At 34.1% G+C, this 24,181-nt stretch overlaps 2 protein-coding genes across 4 annotated transcripts in view; one reads left to right on the top strand and one right to left on the bottom strand.

The window, feature by feature from the left end:
* The window catches only part of LOC142986585 (ADP,ATP carrier protein 1-like), a 104,375-nt gene extending 90,301 nt beyond the window's left edge, over positions 1-14,074 (top strand). The window contains exons 2-6 of one of the 3 annotated variants that reach the window (XM_076135100.1): positions 2,551-2,601; positions 10,424-10,658; positions 11,072-11,333; positions 11,769-12,003; positions 13,640-14,074. In XM_076135100.1, coding sequence (XP_075991215.1) covers positions 10,460-10,658; positions 11,072-11,333; positions 11,769-12,003; positions 13,640-13,882 — 939 coding nt within the window. In that variant the 5' untranslated portion in view covers positions 2,551-2,601; positions 10,424-10,459 and the 3' untranslated portion in view covers positions 13,883-14,074. Of the gene's footprint in view, positions 1-2,550; positions 2,602-8,950; positions 9,052-10,423; positions 10,659-11,071; positions 11,334-11,768; positions 12,004-13,639 lie in introns of those variants that run through there. The other 2 variants (XM_076135098.1, XM_076135099.1) reach the window with 2 other exon arrangements.
* A 6,285-nt stretch (positions 14,075-20,359) lies between these two features.
* LOC142986619 (uncharacterized) lies at positions 20,360-22,072 on the bottom strand. The gene is made up of 2 exons (XM_076135155.1): positions 21,709-22,072; positions 20,360-20,785 (listed from the first exon to the last, which is right to left on the bottom strand). The coding sequence occupies exons 1-2, from the start codon at positions 22,070-22,072 to the stop codon at positions 20,373-20,375; spliced, it is 777 nt and encodes a 258-aa protein (XP_075991270.1). The 3' UTR covers positions 20,360-20,372.
* Between the last annotated feature and the right edge of the window lie 2,109 nt (positions 22,073-24,181).

Below are 24,181 nucleotides of genomic sequence, written 5' to 3'. Positions count from 1 at the left end.
ATAAAGGCGGAAGTAATGAAAACTGGATTATTTTTTTGCATTACAAGGAGAAGTAAGGTGTTCACTTATCAGAATAGAAATAAATATAACATATAGCTTATAAAAAGATTAAGGTCTGTGAGGGCATTGAACCCTCGACCTTCGTCAACCAATTAACTACGACGCTCTATCCAACTGAGCTAACAGACCCAGTAGTAAATCAGTGAATCACGTGTTTACTATAGACTGCTTATGAGCGGGCAGTCCCGACGCATATATGCATCCAAAGATTTGTTTTTCATCTTTTTCCTTGTCGAGTTTGTTGGACAAAGGTTACGTTACGCATGTTATAGAACCTCATAGTGTTTTGTGTGATACAAATTGTATTTTTTTTTTGTTTTTTGTTATTATGTAGTTAAAAGTATTTTTGATTTACATGGTTTGACATTTGATGAAGTCGATTAATTCGTTGTACTAATAAAGCTATGAATAAACTAATGAAAATTAGTTACTTTTTGCTTTTTTACAAATAATAATAACTATGGTGAAGAAATTTCTTTTTATAAAATATTTTTTTAAATAAAGCGTTGTCAATCTGAACATCTGTACGTCTCAACAAACGTAGCAAAATGTTGGTGTAGCATTTTACGTAGACCCGTAGAGGTTAGGTAAACGCGTAGCAATTTACGTAGACAACATAGACACGTAGCATTTTGCGTAGCAGTACATTTTAGATGTTGCAATTTATCAGTTAAATATAACCATGGAGTTAATAATGAAAAAAAAATCAAATAGTGCAGCCACAATTTAAAAGAAGACCTGCATGTTTTCTGAATACTTTATATCCCTTGAGTTTAAATTAAATTTAGTTCTATCAGTAGGCAGCTAACAAACACAGTTATTCAAATTTTATTTAAATAGACCACAATCAACCAAATTATTTTGAAGCATTGCACTACAGTCACTCGAAGGCCATTTCTACGAGTTACAATTTGTTTAAAATAAAGTTCTGACAAATAAGTTGATAAATATTTGATTCTCCAATTCGATTGCGTAGTGGGCTGTGGGATCTGAATCCGTATTCGGCATCGAATGCAGTGAAAAGTACTAGGAATTCATAGCTTAGTAGAGGTTGTGTCTGACCATTGCACCAACACATATATGACTCCATTCATTGGTAAGCTACTGGCGACAGGGATGCAATAATGGGGTGGAAAGAGCAATAGTGACTAATGGGCGTGTCTAGCCATATTCTGAATGAATTACGTGAATCATTCAAACGATACAGCGGTATGGAAACGATGTGAATAAGGACGTGACTGTCGATTGTATAGTTATTTGTTTAATGCGTAATCTTTGCATTGGCAAATAAGAATTTGCTATAATCTTATTATGTTACTATGCCGTACTCTTTCATTTATCTAAGCATTATTATTGTGTCTATCTATCTAAATCTCATTTCACATTGTCATCCAACCTTCTAGTTGGAGGCCATCCTTGCGATCTTCGCCCGTTCCATGGTCGCGAGTTCGTTACTGATTTGGTCCACCTTCCATCCTTACGTCTTGCCAAGTGCCCTGCCCATTGACTTTTCAGATTGGTCATTCGCGTACTCACATCTACGACTTAAGCGCGACGACGTATTTCGACATTTGGTACGCGGCCTACTCTTGAAATATTATTATTGTGTAGCCGTTATTTATTGTAGTAACCTAAAACATGCATAAAAGCAAACAAAAATATTATCTGTAGGTATTTATTGCAAAAAACCTATAAATGAATTTACCTATCAATAAAAGAATGGTAATCTCAGAGAGGAATAATGGTATGAAAAACGAAAATACTGCTTCTAAAACATTCTGAACGACAATAATTTGAACAATATTTTGTGCAATAGGACTATATGGAATACTATGTAGAAAATTAACAAACATGTCTATTTATTATTCGAAAAAGCTTGTCTGAGTTTTTCTTTGGAATCATCAAATGTACAGTGATGAAACTTTTAAACTCATACCTGCTGATTATAATCAACAATTTATTTAATTTTCCATAAATTTATATACCTAGCCATAGCTACATTTAATGGAACCTAAACTCGAAAGTATATTTTATTTTGATAAAAAATGACCAATACATCTATCCTATTTAACCATATTCGCCAATACTTGCCGTAGTCGTAGCCCCTGTACCACATTTGCGACGGTCTCACAATATTTGTCGCTAAGCGATACGAGTTACCAGGGCGACATGAGATCAAAGCGGTTATCTTTGAAATCTATGCACCTATGTATACTCCGTGGGGCTGAGGTTAACGAGCTTGAAATAATGGATATGACATAGATAATTGTGTAGGTAATAATAGCTCGCTAGTTATATCACAATAAATTTAATAATGCTAACATATGTACTTAATGCGAATTCGCCGACTTTTAGATCAGCCTAACTAACCATGAACGACCAAAAGTAAAATAAATTAATTAAAAATATTAGTATTACTAATATTATTAATATTTAATAATTGATTGAAATAACAACAACATTATTTGACATTGTGTTTATTATTTGCAGGAATCGTCGCCTGCCGGTCTTTGGTGTTGTCAAGAGGCGGGAGAATTTTAGGTAACCTACCTTATTATTGCAACTTTTGGAATAATTTATGATCATGTAAAAATATACTGTTAAGTCATTCTTTTATTTATTTTTTTGTGATAAGAAATATCTCATCCAACATTTTCGTTGTTCTATAATCGGCTTAGGAGTAATAGAAGACAGCAAATATCCCTCCTCTCATTCTCTCTCTAACTAAGCGAACATCGGTGCAATTCTGGATCAATAACTGCAGAATAACAGATTGCAACACCAGGGGCACATAAACCATCAGGATGTTTGTGAGAAAATGTTAACCATCGTCGATTTGAAGAATAATATTGATCGCGTGTATATTTTTTTTCTATTTGCCTAGTTACCACAATATAGGTGCGGTGTACGATATACGGTGGTAAATACGATAATCCGATCCTAAAAACCACATAGTTTATATATAGTACTTAAAAATTTGTGGCTTGTCATCAATATTAAGGAAATTCTTGAATTAATTGTTATTATTTTGGCGTTAAAAAATATTAAGGGGGTATTTAGAATTAAGTACATTTCAGCATATTTTTATTTCTGTTGCTTTTACGCCCCGCTGCCGCACAAATTCCCATAATCCTTTTAAACCATTACTGACTATTCTCGATATTTGCTCATTATCCAATTTCTTATAAGTATGTCAGCACGGACGAATTCTGAGTTGACCCATGCTTGTGACAGCCAAGTAACAAAATATGATCTTGTGGTGGTTCCGGGGCCAGGTCTATTACAGGCTGGTAAACGTTTATAACCACGAAAAACACACACAACAGTCATGAATTTAAAAAATATTCATTACAATAAATATAAATTGGCTTTAATATTGCCGGCACATTCGTCGTAATAAAATACATTTATTCATTAGGGTTCTACATAATGTAAACTTTTGCTATTTTTATGTTTTAGTTGTGATCAAACTACCACGGTCATATTCCTGGATGTTGACCGTTTTTCTGACTAAAAGCTATATTCGAGCCTTACAAACTGCGAGATGGCCGTGGATGAACTTGTAATTGTAAAAGAAAAGGAATTACCTTATTCGTGATTATCTCAGTTATTAAACTTTTTAAGCCTGACATTGATCTCACTTTGTTCACAAAAATTATTGTTGTTTGAAATAATAAAACTTTTATTTCTTTAATAAGGACTTGTATTATCTTTATTTACAGGGTATGTAATGAAAGGAAAATTTATTGTAGGAAAATGTTGTTCATATCCTTGTATGAACAACATTTTCCTACAATAAAAAAACTTACCATTTTACACTTAATCATTGAAATTTTGAAAACATTGGCCTCTCTATTGCGCTGGAATTCATCATAATCACACTGATAAATGTTTAAATAAGAAGTTTTAGTGGCTTTTCAAAAACATCTTGAGTTTGCTGCACGATAACCACGTATTTCTTTATTTCGCTGCTGGGTCTGACTATTTTTTTTATTCAATAAACTGATATGAATTCTACTACGTGATCATCATTAGTGAGAAACTATTTGTCTTGTTTCTTTTTTGATAATATGAATACACCTGAACATAAAACATTGTTACCGCGATTGCTTTTCTTTATTATTGGGCCTTTGTTGTTCTCTGTTGTTATACTTTTTAACTCAACTAAATCCCTTTCAATGACTCTCCTTACAATTTAACGTAATGGCTTTTTCCCATGTCTTACCTGTTGTAACATCCTTAAAATTATTACAGAACGTTCGTGGCTCGATGTAAATCTCAAACTCGGCACATTTATCATTTGTTGGTATGATTTCTGCACTTTCCTCTTATATGAACTTTTTTATTTAAACGCTTCCATCTATTTATATCCATTATTGTAATAATTTAATAAAATCCCAATTTCCCAAAGGGAATCAAACTGAAGACGCAATAGATATTATAAGCCATTGTCTTCCTAAAAGGACTTCACGAAGATATCTTTGGATACTAATTACTAATAGTTAGTTATTGGTGTCCGTCAGGATAGCGTGAGACATGTCTGAATAGTCACAAAAATTGCACCAAATAACTGTACCTATACTGTACTAAACTGTACCTATGTGGAAAAAAACTGTCCCTCTAGCAAAAAAAATACTAAATAGATATTCACTGACGTCAGATTGACGCGCATAGTCGTGTATCACCCCAACCTGTACCTAAACTGTACCTCATAAAACAACCAATAAAAAAAATTCACACGCGATATCTGTCAAATAAACAACAACATTTTTTTTATTGCTCATTTATTTTATAATAATGCATTCATTTCAAAAAATTCTTGTCTTCAATGTGTTTACTAGATAAATGTGTCAAAAACATTAACCTGCGTGACTTGTGTGTGTTGTGTAGTTTGTAAAGACTTCGGGTAAAGTACGACCGTGTGTCCAGTTGACGAAAACATAAAAGTGATTTAATTTGAGTTTCACAACACAATGTGGACACGCGTAAAAATCATGGCGTGTCCATATGACACACCAATGATTTTTGTTATGAGCATATTTAAAAACTAGGTACTTCAAGGACAAAAAATCTGTTTTTATTTTTTTCGTATCTTCAAAAATGACTGAGATATTAAACGTCAAAGTATGGCCTTCGCGCCAAACTCCGGCGAAGCGGCCGCACGGACGTGTGACGTCATCTCGCGACACTGCTATTTCGTCAGTACTTGCCGATACCTACATAGGCTCGTTGCGCTCTCGCGGTTTCGCTTTAAATAATTTGTTTTGCTTATAGTGGAAAAACAAAATGGTTAGAAAATATTGTATTGTTCCTATGTGTACCAACTCCAGTGAAAAAAAACCCCAAAAATTGTTTTTTTCTGCCGACAAAAAACAAACGGTCAACTTGCTTGAAATATCTACCTAGAAATATAAATGAGTAGCTAGTTAGACATTAAGTATAGGTACTTACTTACCTATTTAGTTTTATACCTCGCATTTCAGCTGCTACATTGAGCTTTAGTTATCAACAGCCGCCCGGATCGATCTCTGAGGTTAAGCCATGCTTGCCGAGGTTGATTTGTGGATGGGTGACCATCTTACACATATCGAGTTCCTCCGTGTTTCGGAAGGCACGTTAAATTGTGGGTCCCGGCTGTCATTTTCGAAGATCTTTGACAGTCGTTAACTGTAATCAGAAGCTTGAAAGTCTGACAACCAGTCTTACCGAAGGGTATCGTGTTATCCCAGGTAGCTGGGTTGTGGAGGTCAGATAGGCAGTCGCTCCACGAAAAACACTGGTATTCAGCTGCATCCGGTTAGACTGGATGCCGACTCCAACATAGCTTGGAAGAAAGGCTAAGCTAATATATAATATATTTCAGCTGCTACATAATCACCATTTCCGGACAAATATTGTGCAACCATAAAAATATCGACTTTTGGTAGGTTATCCGACTGTCCTTTCACAAAACCTTCTTCGATCGCGCTTTATTAATACAATGAGAATAATGTCCTAATCAATTTATAAGACATACACATACACAGACTCTTTAAATATTAAATGCAAATCACTTTTCAAATCAAAACTCCGCATCACCCGCAGTCGAACAAGCGTGTCTGTCGCAACGAGACGTCAGCGCATAGCGCGCGAAGCAACGCAAATTTAAAAAAGCAGTGAAACTTTATAACACTGTAACTTCGGTAATTTTGACTCGATTTTGATAAAACAAAAACTATTACTATCAGCATAAGTACACAAATTAAATACAGTATGTTTAATAGTCATATTTTGATGTGCTGGTGTGACTCATTAGGACACGTGTGTCCAGTCTCTTGTGTCGAGTTGGTGAATAACTCAAATAAACAACATTTCAAATAAACTTTGTTGAAACAGTTTGTTATTAATGTTTTCTTCCTTTTATCTATGATTTTCTGAATTTTTTCGCCCTCTTGTATCTGTTGCTCTTCTTCTGTTCTTTCCTTTACAACAGACTCTAGCATAGTTTTTGCCATGTTTACGGAAACCATGTCTTTTTATTAAATTCCGCCCTTCAACAAGGCATTCGCATTTTTAATTAATCTGTAAATAATAACTACGATGCGAAATCGTGCACAGAAATAAACACAAACAAACCAATTAGAAACAATCACAAAGCATGCTATTATACCTGTCAATTGTCTCCCTCTTCTTTTTCTTCTTCTCTTATTTTTTTTAGCGTTGCTCACCTTCTTCAATACTCGTCCTAGTTTCTTCATACTTTCTTTTAAGTAATTTTTTTTACTATCAAGTTCCTCATTTCTTTTCTTATCGAGCTACTTTATTTCTTCATATTGCCTCTGTTCTTCGCAAAAAAAAATTATATCTTATATATGCCGTTCTGGCAAATTTCATCAATTCAGATGTTAAGGGGACCGAATGAATCTGGTTTTCGTACATGTTTTTTATTGCCGATTTAACTGTCAAATGCGCATCTAGGGTTCTCTGACACATGTTAGCCCTTTCTGGTGTTAAAATTCTACCCGAGCATGAAAAGCCCCTCTCGACATCTGCATTGCCATGCGACAGTGTTAATGCGGCCTTTACAATGTTTTCCAAGTTGGGGAACATTTTTTATCCAGTATCCAAAGTACATTTAAAAATGTTCGCCCAGTAAGTTTCAATCCTTAGCTGTTCTTCTGTATTTTGTTTTTGAAGTTGTCGCATCAACAATAAGCATTCATTTATTAGTGCCGATTATTCATACTCAACAGCCAAAGATTTGGCAATTTTTAAAAAGTCTTTATAAACACGTTTCTGTTTTTTTATTATTTATTATTTTTTACTTTGGGGTTCAAAATTGCCAAGTATTTTATTAAAGAATAATCCATTGATGTTTTTGTTAGCAGATGTTTGCAAGCGGCTACGTGATTTCTTACTTTATAAATGTTATTTTATCATGTTCTTGAGAGTTCTCCAATAATTCTCTGATTGAATCTTCTAGTACAATATCCTTAAGGGGAACATAATATTTTTCATTTAGGCCTTCAACTGACGTAGGCGCGCTTTTTACACAAAAAAGATTAAAAATGGTTCTCACGAGTTTCTTTAATTCTTCATGAATCATGTGAACCAATGGCTCTTCACGCTGGAAGAAACCAGTGACCTTTACGAACATCTTTACACTGGACACTACAAACATTATTTCTGCTTTTGCTAGCTTTTGATTAATGAAGTTATAGATGTTTTTAAAGTTTTGGTATGTATTAGTCTGTTTCTTATCGCTAAAATAGCTTTTTAGTGGCCGCCGAAGAAGCAGCGACTGCCGCCGCCTTCTTTTTATAGCTTTGCTTGCGTGGGAAAACACTTCTGTGACGAAAAATCCGAAACGTCGATCACAACACCACATACCTACATATTAAAGTAAATCAAAATATTCTTAATACAACTTCAACAATATTAAAAACTTCACTCTTTCTTCGGTCTTGGCAAACATATTATTATTACAGTCGCTGTATATTATGTAATTTTAGTTTTAACTTTTTTATACTGGAAAGAACGAAAATATAGTTATTATATCGTTATTCAATGATTCAAATTCAACTACAAATAAATCAAGCATTTTATTCGTTTTACCAAAAGGTAGAAAAAAGTATTTCATAATAAGTACTTATACGATGTGGTTCCGGAATCAGTTTTTGAATACGGAATTTATATGTCGAAAAAGTACGAACCTTTTTTGAGTATGCATTTGTGTTGACGTTGTCTCGTGTAGATATTTAGTTTGTATAAGATTTAAAAATAAAATATTTACAAAAAATATCCTTTAAGGTCGAATATCTATAGTCTATTAAGAATATAATTTAATTTGATGTGGCGAGAATTAAGTAATTACAGCTTGCTCTAACTGTATGAAGGAATTTTGGACCCCGGCCAAGACTTCACTTCGTTACCTGTGTTTTTGATGTCTGCATATGTTTCATAAAAGCTGTGATAGAGGTAAATTTTGTATTATTTAATATTTTTTCGTTTATTAAATTGATAAATCACATATTAATTTATTTTATTTACATATGCTCTGGGTTCGATTCCTATATTTGGGTAGCCTCATAGTCTCATAGTCCATATCCAATCATCATCATTGGCCTGTAGGTATTCATCTGTTGCAGATGATTAAGGTAGCAGCAGAGAGAACTAATGCACTTTCGTTAGTGAGTCATTAGCGGTGAATAAAGTTAACGACATCCACAACAGTAGCTACGGCTCTGGTCGTAGTTCTCAGAAGAGCGAAAGAGTTTAGCCCGATTGACTTTATCGAATACGTACCTATTCAAAATACACCTATAATTTTGACTGTAATAGAGCTACGAACTCATTTTGAATACTTCCTACTGGATGTCAATCATAGATTAAACGGCAAAAATTGACAGATATGTGAATACCAATATGTCACGTATTGTCATCGAAGATATCTTGTACTCCGTATTACAACTATTTTAATTTTACTAAGCAGAATTAGAAAAACCTTCAGAGGTGATTATTTCAAACACAACAATACAAATACCATTTTCTTTAAATAGAACAGTATAAGTATCTACATACTTATGGTGTTATATTTCCATTCTCATGTAGTCTAATATTTAGCCTGATATTGTTTCTCATGTCTACAGTATATATATAGTCCCTTATTTATTCGAAGCATAAAAGCATTCATTTCTTAGTCTTCTCCATCTCACTGCTACGTGTTGTGCATTTTTGGTGGCATAACTATAGAAGAGCTATAAGTGTAAGTTATATAATTAGGGCTCTGTCAATTACTAACATTTGATTTGAAATAAGTAGTTAAGCATATTAGAAATAGAGACGAAATATACTGGCATTTATAACTACCTAAATTGTACATATAGCATGGCCAGATAGCAAAATTGATCACGTAGCTATTTGTTTCCGGTAAAAATATAAATAAATTCAAAGACGTATGTCTTTGTGCACCAAATTGAAATACAGGATTTGTTGGATACGTGTTCATGAAATGGTTAGCTACTTTAGCAAACTGGACGTTACGTCAAGTTTGCTAAGTTATTCTTAATTAGACTATCTGCAGGTATTGCCACATGTGAACGAAGGTAGAACAGTTTGTAGGGATCGTTGCAGGTGGCTTTCTCTGTCTATCCCTACCCCATTGTCTAATTGGATCGGACGCAGAATTTGCACTTCGCAAAATGTACCCATGTTTAATTTGCTTTTGGTGCACTTCTCAAAACGGACACTTCGCAAAAAGCCCATTTCACGTTCCGTCCAGCCAAGTGTCTATTCTCCGAGAAGCCTGTTTTGCGAAGTGACCATTGTATCGTGCACCAAATGTTTAACGGATTTTTTTATTGAGTTTATATTTTTCAAAGTGCCCATTCTACGTCAAACCCGTTTAATTACCAGAATTCCTACCAATCTTTGCACCGTTGTGTAGGCTGACAAGATTGTATTTACTGGTCTTAACCGAATTTTAATAGTCTTGTTGTCTACACGGTTACTTAAACCGAAACTACTTGATATTTTTCTTATGCTTTCAGTTTTCCATTGCCTTTAAGAATTTCAACTAAAATCCTAATTAATTAGTTTATAAATATTAAAATATTACGTACATAGGTATAATTTATTTAATTTTAGTTCCACAAATTTTGTTGCAAAAACATTACAACCTTTTTTTGATTCACTTCAATATTTTTCTTTATTCTAAATTCAAAGTAAAAGCAGCCGTCTTTTGTAAGATAAATAATCTTGAAAGTTTCTGTCAAAGTCAACACGAAATATTAAGAAAAATTGTTGTGATCTCAAAATTCTTTTCAATTGTGAAATGGGGGAAAATTATGTCTATTATGATTGCTGTTTTTAATAAAATTATCAGTATTGTTTAAAGGATAACCAAAGGCCAGAAAAGAAGATGGGGGATAAAAAAGATAAAGACAAAGATAAGAAAGGAGGAGGAAAGCCACAATCGGTTGGATTTATGAAAGATTTCCTCGCTGGTGGTATATCAGCTGCGACGTCAAAAACTGCTGTGGCGCCAATCGAAAGAGTGAAACTTATTTTACAAGTACAGCATATAAACAAACAGATTCCTGCGGACAAAAGATATAAAGGTTAGGATTTTACAAATTATAGAAACAAGACTTTAATATTTGGCTTTTATAATTGTCTCCAATAACGCATATCGTCTCTGTTGTAATCTACAATGTCACTTTTCAGTTTCTTTTGTCTTCCCTCTTCGGTTCATGATTCTTATGTTTCTTTGGTTACCACTTTTTCCCAATATTAGATTCAAAGCCACACTAAGGGCGCCCCCATACATTATTTGAAAATCCAGGAGATGTATCCAAAACCGGCATCGCATATTTAGTTTGTTGAAACTTCTCGTTTACATTTGCCTACAAAATCTTTCATCTGAGCCCTCATATTCGAATTAAAACTTTCCTCGGTCCCAATGCTGAGCAAGGGTCTCTGAACAAGGGAGTTACTTAGATATTTAATTAGTTAATGTAATTTACTTTTTCAGGTATTGTCGACGCTTTCATCCGTATACCTCGAGAGCAAGGTATCGGATCACTATGGCGCGGAAACCTCGCTAATGTGATACGATATTTCCCTACGCAGGCGTTGAACTTTGCCTTCAAGGATGTATACAAGTCGTTGTTCCTCGAGGGAGTAAATAAAAATACTCAGTTTTGGAAATATTTTGCTGGAAACTTGGCTTCGGGCGGCGCCGCTGGTGCAACTTCTATGTGTTTTGTATATCCGCTAGATTATGGAAGAACCAGGTGATTTTACTATTATATACCTGTAGTATAACGTTTACATATTTATTTTAATAGCTACATCTACTTGTGCTACAATTTTAAATGCAGTTAAAACACTACAGTATTTATTAGTCAGCATATCTATTGCACGCAAGCGGTCGATTATCCAAAACTGAGGCAGCGTCAATGACGTTTTTCACGTTTTGAAGTTGTGTGTATTAGAAATAATCATCACTTGTTCTAACGGTGAAAGAAAACATAGTGATACACCTTTGCAGGCCGTAAATTTGTTATGTACTTCGGCTTGCTTGTTGGACTCAAGGTCTACACCCTTACCTCGTTTGAGAGAAATTTGCCCAGCAGTGGGACGGTAATTTCACAACGTTTTGTAGCAATTCTATTGAAAAGAGACCTTAACTTTTGGATATTAAATATATCTTTTGTTATTTTAAACAGATTGGCAGCAGACGTCGGCAAAGGTGCAAAAGACAGAGAGTACCAAGGGCTTGTAGACTGTGTTATGAAAACTATAAAGACTGACGGTATAATTGGTGTGTACCGAGGTTTCGTAGTGTCGGTGCAAGGAATTATCATCTACCGCGCTACCTACTTCGGCGTGTTTGATACAGCACGTGGCATGCTCCCTGACCCCAACAACACGCCTCTCATCATCACCTGGATGATAGCACAGGTAACTAAACGATTTTAGCACTTATAAGGTACCCGCGGGTATTAAGGCCTAGCTAAGGGAGATTTGTAATAAAATGAAGAATATCCAATATAATCAACCAGTTTTTATACTAATAAGTCATGTACTTATATTACTACCGAGTTTAAACAAAAAATAGCTTCTAAAGCTTAAAACTAAAACATTATATCACTTTTAAAAAAACGCTGTCTTTAGGCCTTATTATAATAGAGTAGGGTAAAAAGGCCTATACTATAAACTATTAAAAAATCAACTTAAACTAAGTAAATTAGTATTCTTGACATCAATAATCATTAACATAAGGCAATAGAAAGCATAGTAGTCTTAATAAATTAAAAAAATGTCCTTATTCGCATCCATCAGGACATTTAAAATCATCAGTATATTCTGCAGTCAAACCGACACATTTTTCGTGGTACCACTTAGAGCATCGCGAACATTGCCTCATAGCATCATCCATTCTATCTTATTTGCAATCATGACAGTACCGATCATTTTTTTTTTGTGATTTATTTTTGTCAGATCGCCTTCTGACCACAATGCTCGTTTGGGAGGCATCGTGACTGTAAGCACTAAAAACAATAATATATAAATTGAAAATATAAACTACGTATATACTACCACTAAAAAACATTTTAAAAACACGCTCCTACTTATATAGCAGTTAAAAAAATAGGAGTATAATAAGGCCTATTGTAAAATTTTATAGGCCTTAATATCCGCCAACCACCTATTTACAGAAAAGAATAATAATATAATTTTTATAACTACAAGTCTCTTAAAACGGTAATTTACGGACAAGCATACATTAATTAATAAGCGGACAGTCAATACAGGTTTGTTAATATGATATTTTCTAAACAACTTACGTTTTACTAGAGTCAATTTTTATAATTCGTGCTGCTGAACCGCACTTCTGAATGATTTCGACGATATTTGCGGGAGGAGAAGTGCTAGAGTGCGTCCGCCACTTTGCAGCGACTTGTATACGCTCTGAGCTTGTGTGACAGTAATCTTGATCGTCAACTACTGTATTTCGTACGTTTTTTGTGATTTAGGCCTTATTACCCGACAGGCCTTAATACCCGCAGGTACCTTACTATGAATTAACAAAGTGGCAAAGAGATAAATTACAAAGGATTATATTGTCAAAAATATAATTACAATCGGTTTTAACAAATTAATATCATCCCGTAATTTGCATTCATCTCAATTTGGTGCTTAGATTTAAATTAACCCGCAAGCAGCGGTCCCAATTTTTGTTTTATTGCATGGAATATTTTTACTGAATTATATTTTAAAGGTCACAGATTCTAAAAATGACTATCAGAATATCCCATCACGTATAGTTATTTTGCAAAATAAAATCTAGATTTATTACTGTAAACTACTGCCATATTTTCCTATAGCTAAAAAAAGTTTTTGTTACTTTTTTCTTCCTCCATCCTTTTCATCTTATCTTCACTGGTCGTTTTCGATTTCGTTCACTGGTTTCTCGATTGACGTGAAGTTGGTACCGCGATTCACGCAAACATACAAAAACAAGACGTTGATTTATTACAATATTATTTTGTAAACCTATATACATATTATATTACATTCTTCGAATTGCTTACAGACTGTGACTACGTTTGCGGGTATCGCATCATATCCGCTGGACACGGTGCGACGGCGAATGATGATGCAGTCGGGCAAGCCCTTGAACGAACGGCCCTACAAGAACACCGCTCATTGCTGGGCTACTATATTGAAGAATGAAGGTGCGGGCGCGTTCTTCAAAGGTGCTTTCTCGAATGTTCTCAGAGGTACGGGAGCAGCGTTTGTCCTGGTACTTTACGACGAAATCAAAAAAGTCTTGTGACCACGATATGGCGGCTATCCGTTGTCTCTCATTCTGTTATTTGACGTTTTACTTTACACACATTTTGATTGGTCTCTATTACGTAAAGTAATATGCAGGATGTTTTTCGATATTGTGCCATTTTATTTTATGTTAATATTTTAAGCGCGCGCATTTAGCTGCTTTGTTTTGGTTAATTTAATACAATTTTATTTGACCACAGCTTAGTTTTATTCAGATTACCCTCGCGATCCGGATACTACGAATGATGGCGAACTCCCAACGCTAGATAAAATAAGTGAATTTTATAAAGCTCGTATACTTGAGCGATTATTTCTATTATTTAGTTACGGCATAGTTTTGGATTTTCTGGCATATAGGTAGCGTCAGTCGTAAAACTAAGAAAACTGTGCGAGTTTACTTATTTTATCTGGCAGAGGACATTCGGTTTCAGTAGGCAGGTTTTATAATCTTTCCCTAAACTTCAGTATCTGTTTAAAAAAGATAAAAAAAATCTACATGTATTGTTGTTTGTGACAGTACCTGCTCTAGTCCATGCACTGTTCGTTATCATTGATACTTACACATTTCTACACGCAGAAGGTATTATTAAATTGAAATAACAACAATAGTTGTAAAATTGGCGATAAGTTAACGTCCAAGGTCAGGCACTTATGTGCAACAAATAACAGCGATGCAAGCTTGTGTGTGTGTGTGTGGCGACTAGAGAGACTACGTCACGAGGGTGGTGCAGGTATCGATTAGTTTCATAACAGAATAACCACCTTCCACCTGATGTGTTCCTAGTACTTTTGGTACGGTACACCGTGTCGCCTATGCGCAGAACTGAAGAAGTTTACTGCGTCTGTGCGCATAGCAGCCACGCGTGACCTTGAACTTGAACTGACGTTTGTGTGATGTAAGATATTTCATAGAAGAAGTACTTAATCCTTTAATTTTTTGAATATTATGACCCGCGCTCCGATTGCGTATAAGTTAGGAAAAATAATTGTGATTGTCATAAAGTGATTTAAAAAAACACATAATATATACCTTACTTGAAAACCCACATACAGTTTCAAATTAGAGGCGTAACTAAATATAATATTTAATACTTCCAGTTCAAAAAAAACTCCCGTATAAACTTTTATCCCTTATTTTAATACATTTACGGATTGATTACTAAAAAATCCTTTTAGGGAGTGCCAACATTGTCTTAATTTTGTTTCTAACTTCTATGGCCTAGACTGTGCGATGATTATCCGTCAGGATATCTGTATAAAATCATATATTCCAGATTTCCTTCATCATAAAATATGCAGAAACTTATCTGCTAGCATTGAATAGTCATTTTACGAGCGTTACCCGTCCCTCCAACGACTGCGCAGCGCCAAAGTCGCGCGAACGCAACGTTAACCTTTTCACCGCCACGGACGTTAAGAGACGTAAAATTGAAAATCGCTCACGACGCCATCGACGTGATAGCACGTCAAAAATATCACTTTTTTATAGTTCAAAATAAACATACAACAATACGTTTCAAGTGTTTTCTTTCTCCTGTTATTATTACCTAAACATATTTATTACATTATTACACAAAGACATATAATAATTAGACAGTTGTACCTGAAAAAAAAACAAAGTAAATCATCATGCAAAATGTATAAATTTAGCCCGCAAATCCACGCCACAGACGTGAAGACGCGTCAACTAGTGATGTGCAAGGAAAAGGACTACAATCTAAACACTTTATGCAATATTTCGAAAACAAATTGAAATACTTCACTCCTTTCTGAAAAAAAAATTTTTTGTCTGATATGTTTTAAATTAGATTCAATACAAACCTAAATATGTAATAAAACTACCATATCTAGTGATAAACTCATGACTAAATAAGTGCAAATCGATCATTTTGTGGCAACTCTCGCGCATCTCTATTAGCGGAATCCCTTACAGTGCTTCGTACGCCACTGACGGAATCAGACGGCGCGCTCTGACGTCACCCGCGCTGCTGGACACTCGTAGTGTTGTTGCAATACGTTATTAATAATAGGTACATAAATTCTTGTGTATAATAAATTTTTCGTACACCATCTGCGCCACAAAAATGTCTTCAAGTCAAATGACGACAGAAGAGCTGTTGAGAGTGTTAGAAGGTGTAGAAGATGATGTTACATATTCTGAAGCAGAATCTTTAAGGAGTGACGATTTAGAGGTAAGTTATTGTTTGAATACATTAAACAAACAATAAAGGTATTATTAATGTTGTAGGACTAACAAAAAAACACAGTTATCATGCCAATACGTACTATCTATGTTTATTGTACCTTTTAGGTATAGTTACTACTTTTGTCGTTATTCAATATTAGAAATATGTTATCACTACATAGTATATTTGTATGCTTAAATCTTTAAAACTACGCAACAGATATTGATGCGTTTTTTTAATAGATAGAATGATTAAAAAGGAATGTTTTATGTATAATATTACATTCAAGAAATAGTGGAGAAATATTGTTATTAAATACCCGTGCTAAGCAGGAGCGGGTCACACTGGTACATCTCTAATATAAGGCGGCAAAATTTGAAATCGCAGCGCTGACCACGCCAGTGGCGTTTCTTAACGTCAAAAGGTGTCGTCACAACTGGGATTAGTGCTGTGACTTTTTGAATAAAATATTTGAATTAAGTACTTTTTTTATGCAAATTGTTCGTGTATATCATTGTTATTTTTGGGTAATGAGTACTGAGTAGTGTAAAGTTGACACATGGGAGAAATTCAATAAAATTTTGTGGTACTTTTATGCAATTTTTACTCATAATATAAGAACACGTAAAATTAATCGAAGTTTTATCGATATACACTTTTCCCGTGACTATTATTTTGTAGGTATAAACGAAGGAATTTATTGCTTGGCGTGGGGAACACCGATTTTCAATATTACTCTGGCGGTGAAAAGGTTAATGACGCGTTTGTTGGCAAGAGATATAATAGAATCACGCCGTCTTGCTCTATCCGCGTACCTCAAATAGTACCACGTGCGACGTTATCGTCGCGCTCAGCGAACAAGTGCCACGCGACGCACACGCTGTGTAGACGTCGGAAAGACGCCAATGCTCGTAAAATATACGGATAGCGGTCTTAATACAAGCTACTTCATGTAAAGGCTGCTTGCCAGATGGTTGTATAAAGTAGTCTAAACGAAGGCTTATATCGGGTCTAGACTACTCGGCTCAACTCGGCTGTCCAAAACCAAAGCCTAGCAAGTGCATCTGACCTAATTATACAGGAGAAGACCTGAAACATTTTCTTCTGCCATTTAGAATAGAATTCTTTCTTTATACCTGTCTTGTTTCCTTATGAATAATTATAAATTGTTTTACTTTGCGGAATAGTAAAATTTAACATAATAGTTAGTGCAATTAGACAATTTTTATGTGCCTTGCTAATGACTGTTTTAGATACTTCAAAATATGTATGACGCTTAACCAATAGCAAAAACCTAGTAACATCTCTACCTAGGTTTTTCAATTGGTTTCTATAAACGTCCGCGTGGGAACCCTTTCCGTGTAAATCCCGATCCCTGGGAAACTCCGGGATAAAAAACCTATATGTTATTCTGGGTCTTCAGCTACCTACATACCAAATTTCATCGTAATCGGATCAGTAGTATTTGCGTGAAAGAGTAACAAACATTTTCGCATTTAACCTGCCCAGGAGTATGAAGTATAACTGTGCCAAGTTTCGTTAAAATCCGTCAAGTAGTTTTTGTTTCTATCTATACTATAATACGAATTAGTCGACAAATGTCAGATTCTAGAAATGCCAGACGAGTTTAAAACGCCAGTTTCTATGATTGCCAGATTCTACAATTGACAGATTCTACAAATGACAGATTCTAGAAAAGCCAGTTTCTAATAATGCCAAATTCTATAAATGCCAGATTCTACTAATGTCAGAATATATATCAATGCCAATAACTTTTATTTTGGTTCAAGGATGATAAAAAAACAGTATTTGTGAAATCATTTATTAAACAAAACAAGACAATGAACAGTACTTTAAGATTTAGAACTCAACTTAATCAACAAAAAATAAACAAAATAAAGTTTTAATTGGAGGAGTTGAATGTATACAACCTTTTTTAAGAAGTCTTTTACATTGATTTCCCCCCTTTGTAACTGTTTTAACAATCGCTTGTATTTTTGGTCAAATAAAATATATTTATTTTTTCGATTTTTCCTTTGGGACTGGAACAAGCTGTTTTTTATTATTATATCAAAATGCATTGCTTCCTTACGAAGTTTTTGAATAAAAAGGTACAGATTTGGTCTTTTTGACATCAGGACATTCATGCGGTGGTGCCACCCCTCCAGTGCATTAGTAGTCCGATGGATGTGCGTGTGCTCTGAGGGCCACTCTCTCGAATTTCTTTGAAAACATGTTCAGGATTTAGTGAACATTCCCAAAGAATTGTGAAAGTTGGAACCAGATTTTGTGAAAATCAAATAAGGGAATTATGGGCTTTAAAGTTGGACCCTCAATCCGCACATAGAGGATTGAGGGTCCACTTGTACCGGATAAACTAAGGGCACTAAAGAAAAAGTCTTTACGCCAAAATGTAAGATAATGCCAAGCAAAAATTGCGGACACAAGAAATTACAAGAAAAACATTGTATTATTTTCCATACCTGCGTTCAAAATGGACCCTCACGTGGAAAGATTATTACGCTTATAATAACAAAACCATTAACTTTTGGCTACTCTTTGAAACCCTATATTATAGTATAAGTATAAATTGTGACATTTTGTGAAAGAAATAACAGATCACGATATCATGTTGGTTAAAAATTATCACCTAGTTAAAATTCGGACCCTCAGTCGTCCACTTTTTGGTTTTCGTTTTGTTTCGCTTAACGTATGATAGCTAACAAAAACACAAAATTGTCTCCTTTTGTGGAAAAAAATGTGCTACAAATACAGTACCATTGGTTAATAAAAACATCTTTTATTGTATAAGAAAATCAATTTTAATTTAGTATGAAAATAATGAAATAGGGTGACAACATTTTGCATAACTTACTAAAAATTATTACTAAAAATAACTTTTTCAGAATGTTTTTTTTTAAATGTCTAAAATTTGTAATGGAAGCAGCGTTGGACTTCATTTACCCTTTTAAATTGCAGCATAGATTAATAAATGTAGAGTTATCGGTATTAATAAACTTGGTTCGATTTTTCTCTTATTATCATCATAACATTGGAAATTACTATTTATTAAAACATGACATTTGTAATGACCAATACTATCTAAAAAGGGTGGAGGAACAAATTCAATAGCTCCGATGAGTTCATATACCTTTGATTTTATTCTTATTGTATATGGAATATTCAATAAGCAATGCTCACCGGTACCGTTTAAGTCAACTGTAAATATAACGTGTAATTCGTAATTTACAGATACGTTAGAGCCACAATGAAGACATAACTTAGATGATTCGTCAAAACAAATCGCGTCCTCCAAAGACTCAATCCCAAAAATGGATAACATATCCAAATTGAGTGGTAAGAAAGCAAATTGTCTTTCAATTGAAATCGATGTACAAAACCCGTTAACACATCGTTTTGAAAATAAGGCACTATAAAAATGATTCAAAAGAACAGTTTCATGAAAACTTGCCACATTAGTTTGGCAATCAACAATAACGACGTCGTTATTTAATTTTAGTAAAGATTCTTTAAAGTAATGTTTGAGTGCTAAATCTGTTCGGATTTTGTATGGATCGTAACTTAAGGCCCATTTACACGATGCAAGTTTCTTGCCTGTTGCATACAATAATATCAAAGCAATAAATGACTCGCATTGTCTAAACTACATACAACATTATTGCTTTTTTGGGCACTATTTCCCTGCCAGAATGTTCTTGGTATAAACAATACATACAATAATTTCTTAGCAATTTTTGGATTCAATTATATTCTCTCATTTGTAAACATGAGTGCAGTGAGTGAGGGTGTATTAATCGTTGCTGCTCTTCTAAGGCAGGAAATTTTGAGAAAAAAACGTAAAAAAAGGTGTTGGATCAAAAAATGGATAGCAAGGAGAGATATTCTTGGAGTATCTAACAACCTTTGTTTGGAGTTGCAAATAGAAAATGAAGATGACTTCAAGAACATGTTTCGTGTGAACAGAACCCAGTTTTAGTATTTGTTAGATAAAGTTGGTTCTTCTATACAAAGGCAAAATAGTACAATGCGTAATGCTATTCCTGCTCGAATAAAATTAGAAATAACATTAAAATATTTGGCAACTGGAGATTCACTTGGTACACTTTCACAGTTATTCAGGGTACCTAAGTGTACTATAAGTACTTTCTTGGTTGAAGTTCTCGAAGCTATTTATTTAGCATTAGAAGATTATACAAAGGTATGTACTAAAAGTAGCTGTCTTTAGAATATAATAATTTTACTAGTTTTACAAAGTAATTGATCAGTTACAAAATAGAAAAATTATGAGTTCCACCACGTATCTTCACTGCCTTGTTTTGAGTATGGAGATTCTGGCATAGGAGTAGAGTTCTTTCGTTCCTTTTCTTTGTGATCCAGTAGTTTAAATTTAGACAATACTGCTTGTATTTCGTCTTGAGCATGTATACTATTTTCGGTATTTAATATACGCAATGAAGATGCAACATATTTGCCGAAATTATCTAAATCATCATCAGTTTTCTCTAGTCTCGCCCGTTTTTCAATATTATCCAACTTATTTAAAGCCGATTCTATATAACCAGAAGTCTTTTTGGTCGTTTTTTTGGGCATCGGAGATGGAGCGTGGAGGACTTGTACATCTGAATTCGGAATATTAGGGTTATTTTCTGTATTATCGATATATTCAAAAACGATATCATCTTGTGATGTATTCGCTTGCGATATGAAGAAAGCTTCATCCTGAAAACATATATTATTTTACAGGTACCAAGATGTGAAGAGGACTGGAATAAAATTCAAAAAGGTTTTTTATTGAGATGGAATTTTCCCAATTGCAATGGCGCCATTGATGGGAAGCATATAAATGTAAAATGTCCTCCCTGCACAGGCTCAGACTTTTTTAATTATAAAAGTACATTTAGTATTGTATTACTAGCTTGTGTAGATCACGATTATTGTTTCACGTATATTGACGTGGGTGCAAAGGGTAGAAACTCTGATGGTGGAATATTTAATAATTGCACATTAAAGAAGGCCATCGAAGAAAACACAATACATTGGCCAAGTAATTCAGTACTTGTTGGCGATGAAGCGTTTCCCTTAAAACCTTATTTGATGAAACCATATCCTCGTCGTAACGACTTAACAAGAGAACAAAAAATTTATAATTATAGATTGTGTAGATGTAGGAGAATCGTAGAAAATGCTTTTGGAATATTAACAGCCCGATTTCGAGTGTTCGAAAAGCCAATTACTACAAGTATAGACAAAGTAGACGTTATAGTGAAAACATCATGCGCATTACACAACTGGCTAAGGAAAACTTCACCAGCGTCTTATACACCACCAGATTTTATTGATGAAGAATGTCCAAGAAGTGGAGGTCGTCTTGGTACTTGGAGAGAACATTTTTCAAGCGGGGCTTTTGAAAATATAACTTCACAGAATAATAGGCATAGTACAAGAGAAGCTTTAAGAATCCGTGATAATTATTGTCATTATTTTAACCATGGTGATGCTGTACCATGGCAAGACAATGCCATTTTTTAATTATTTAAGGTACCTATACGATAAAATGAAGGAATGCTTTATTGTACACTATTGCACCTAGCTGTACTTCACAAAATTACATAAATACATACCATATTTGATGTTGTTTGTCTGTGTTCAGAACTTTTCTTTAAAAACGAATCCATTAGGTTATACCAAGACAGTTTAGATATAAAAACATCAGCAGTACCAGAACCAGTTCCCATAGAATCTTTAATCTTTTTCCTTTCCCCATGATACTGCGTCCTTAAATTTTTGATTTTATTTGTAATTTCCTTCGGTCCGAAACCTTCAACTCCAAATTCCTGCGCAAATGCGGCTAGTGCCGCATTACGTGCATCACGATTCTTATAGTTCAGATTTTCAGTATCCCATAAACAATCATGACTGCGATAAATCTCAATAAACTTAATTAAATCAGCAGAACCGAATTTTAACACTTTTTGACTCATGTTTTTGAAGAAACACCTTTGCTCTAATACGTTCAACAATTGAATAAAAATTTGCCAATGCAAATACGTACAATAATTGAAGCAAGTCGCCAGTAAATGGTACACGTACTTACAAGTCAATGTTTAGACAAGTCAAGACTTGAAAGCAATAGTCGCCTAAACATAATCGCATGGTATGTAAACAAAAGACACTTGCGATTATTTCTTGTCTAGATTTGCATTCAATTATTGTATTCAATTTTTTTACGACTATCAACGTGTAAACAATTGCTTACAATTCTTGAAGGTCAATTATTGCCTTTAAATAATTGCATTCAATTATAACTCTATTCTGTGCAATAAAATGGCATCATGTAAATGGGCCTTTATTGTTGTACCTGCCAAACATTTAATGTACATTGAGATTAATTCAGAGCTGAACATGTTAATCAGAACATAAGTTACCGTTTTGCATATGTTTAATTTGTTTAAGTATTTTAGTAGCTGTATCGTCATCTTTACCTTCTCCTCTCCAATTTTCAACTAATGAAGGCTTATCTGAAAAAACGGAGTCCTCATTAAGTACTTTAACTAACTTGGCCTTTTTTATAATTTGTTTTTTCTGAGAATGTTTCCTTTTTCTTCTATTAACACCTGTTTTCTTCACAACTTTATTGGTAACTCCATTTTCTAGGTCAACTTTTGACGACTTAAGGTCACCTTCTATATATTGTGCAAAAATCTGAATGAACTCATCTATTCTGCATTTCTGTGTTTTAGTTTTGAAGATTAAATGTTTAATTGTTTTAAAAAAGCTTTCCACACCCGCAGACGATGGAGTCAGATTGTCAAATTTAAAATGAGAAACTAATATATTAGACCATAGTGGAAGTTTGAATAATATCCTACGCAGTGTAGCCGCAATTGTCGGCAAATAGAATGGATTGTCTTCTCTAGCATCAGCATCGTGATTATGGTTATTGTTTTTTTTTTTAAATAACTTTTTTATCAAACCAAGAAAAGAAATCGTTATTAACTTCATGTTCCTCAATTACAAAATCTATACTCTCGGTGTGTTCATTATCATCTAATGGTGGAGAACAAACGTCTTTATTTTTTAAAATGCTGTCGAGTTTTCTTTTTGTAAAAGATATTTTTTTACTGTAGCACATGTCTAATATGTCCTTAATAGTACTTTTCAAATTATCAAAATCTTCACATTTTTTTAAATAATATATGCATCTAATATAGAATAATTTGTCAATTCATTGTCATTTCCTTGTAGACATGGTAAATTGTGCAACGTTTTGATGAAGTGGCGCGTATCGAGTCTAACATAAACAGGTGGCATTTCTAGATTGGTTCCACTCAAAATATAAAATAAATGTTCAATGTATGTTTTAGTAGAAGTGAATTCAGTAAAAGTTGTGATCACAGCTGATATTAATGCTGCACAATCATCAGTTATGACTTCTTGAGGCTTCATCCCATCTACACTATAATTCCAGATCCTTAACCAATTACAAATAGATACATGGCTATGAGAATCAGTTACCATCTGAAAAATTGGGACGGAACGCAAATTTTTATCGCACGTGATTAGTCCTTGGTACAAAAACAGACGTTTGGTAATAGTTGCACCATTTGGAAGAGAAACTCCTTAAAAAATTGAGCCTGTAGCATCAATAGTTATTGTTGACCTATTTCTTGTTTCACAGTACACTTTGTAGAAATCAACTTGTTGTTGGCTCCAAAATTGGACAGTAAAATTTGGAAATGTAATAATTTGGCGAAATAAATTTTTGTATTTGTCGTCATGAGACATAGTCAACAAAGATAAAACTACATCATTGTGAAATTGCCGGCCAATCCTTTCATCTGACTTAATTTTCCGTAGGGCATTAACAGTTGGTAATACCGGTGGAGATGATACATTTTTTAAATCATCAGGTCCCTCAGATAATAGCTCAGAAGCTAAATCTTTGTGCACTGCGATAGCCGGTCTGTGTTTTAATATCTTCGCTAACTTTTGTCGCTTAAACGGGCTCAGCTTAGATTTTTTTAAGACATTGTGTTTGTTTTCGAGACAAAAGTTCGATACACTGCAGGAGGCTGTATGAAAATTGTGAG

Source organism: Anticarsia gemmatalis, chromosome Z (genome assembly GCF_050436995.1).
Source record: "Anticarsia gemmatalis isolate Benzon Research Colony breed Stoneville strain chromosome Z, ilAntGemm2 primary, whole genome shotgun sequence".
Lineage (NCBI taxonomy): Eukaryota > Metazoa > Arthropoda > Insecta > Lepidoptera > Erebidae > Anticarsia > Anticarsia gemmatalis.
Note: the sequence above shows the minus strand (reverse complement) of the source record. Positions and strands in the feature narration are given on the sequence as shown.

Excerpts from the sequence above, each read along its gene's own strand:
- LOC142986619 (XM_076135155.1), bottom strand. The coding sequence starts at position 22,072 with ATGAGTCAAAAAGTGTTAAAATTCGGTTCTGCTGATTTAATTAAGTTT. Across the intron at positions 20,786-21,708 it reads AACAACATCAAATATGGTAT|CGAATACATCACAAGATGAT; the intron begins GTATTTATGTAA and ends TCATATCGCAAG.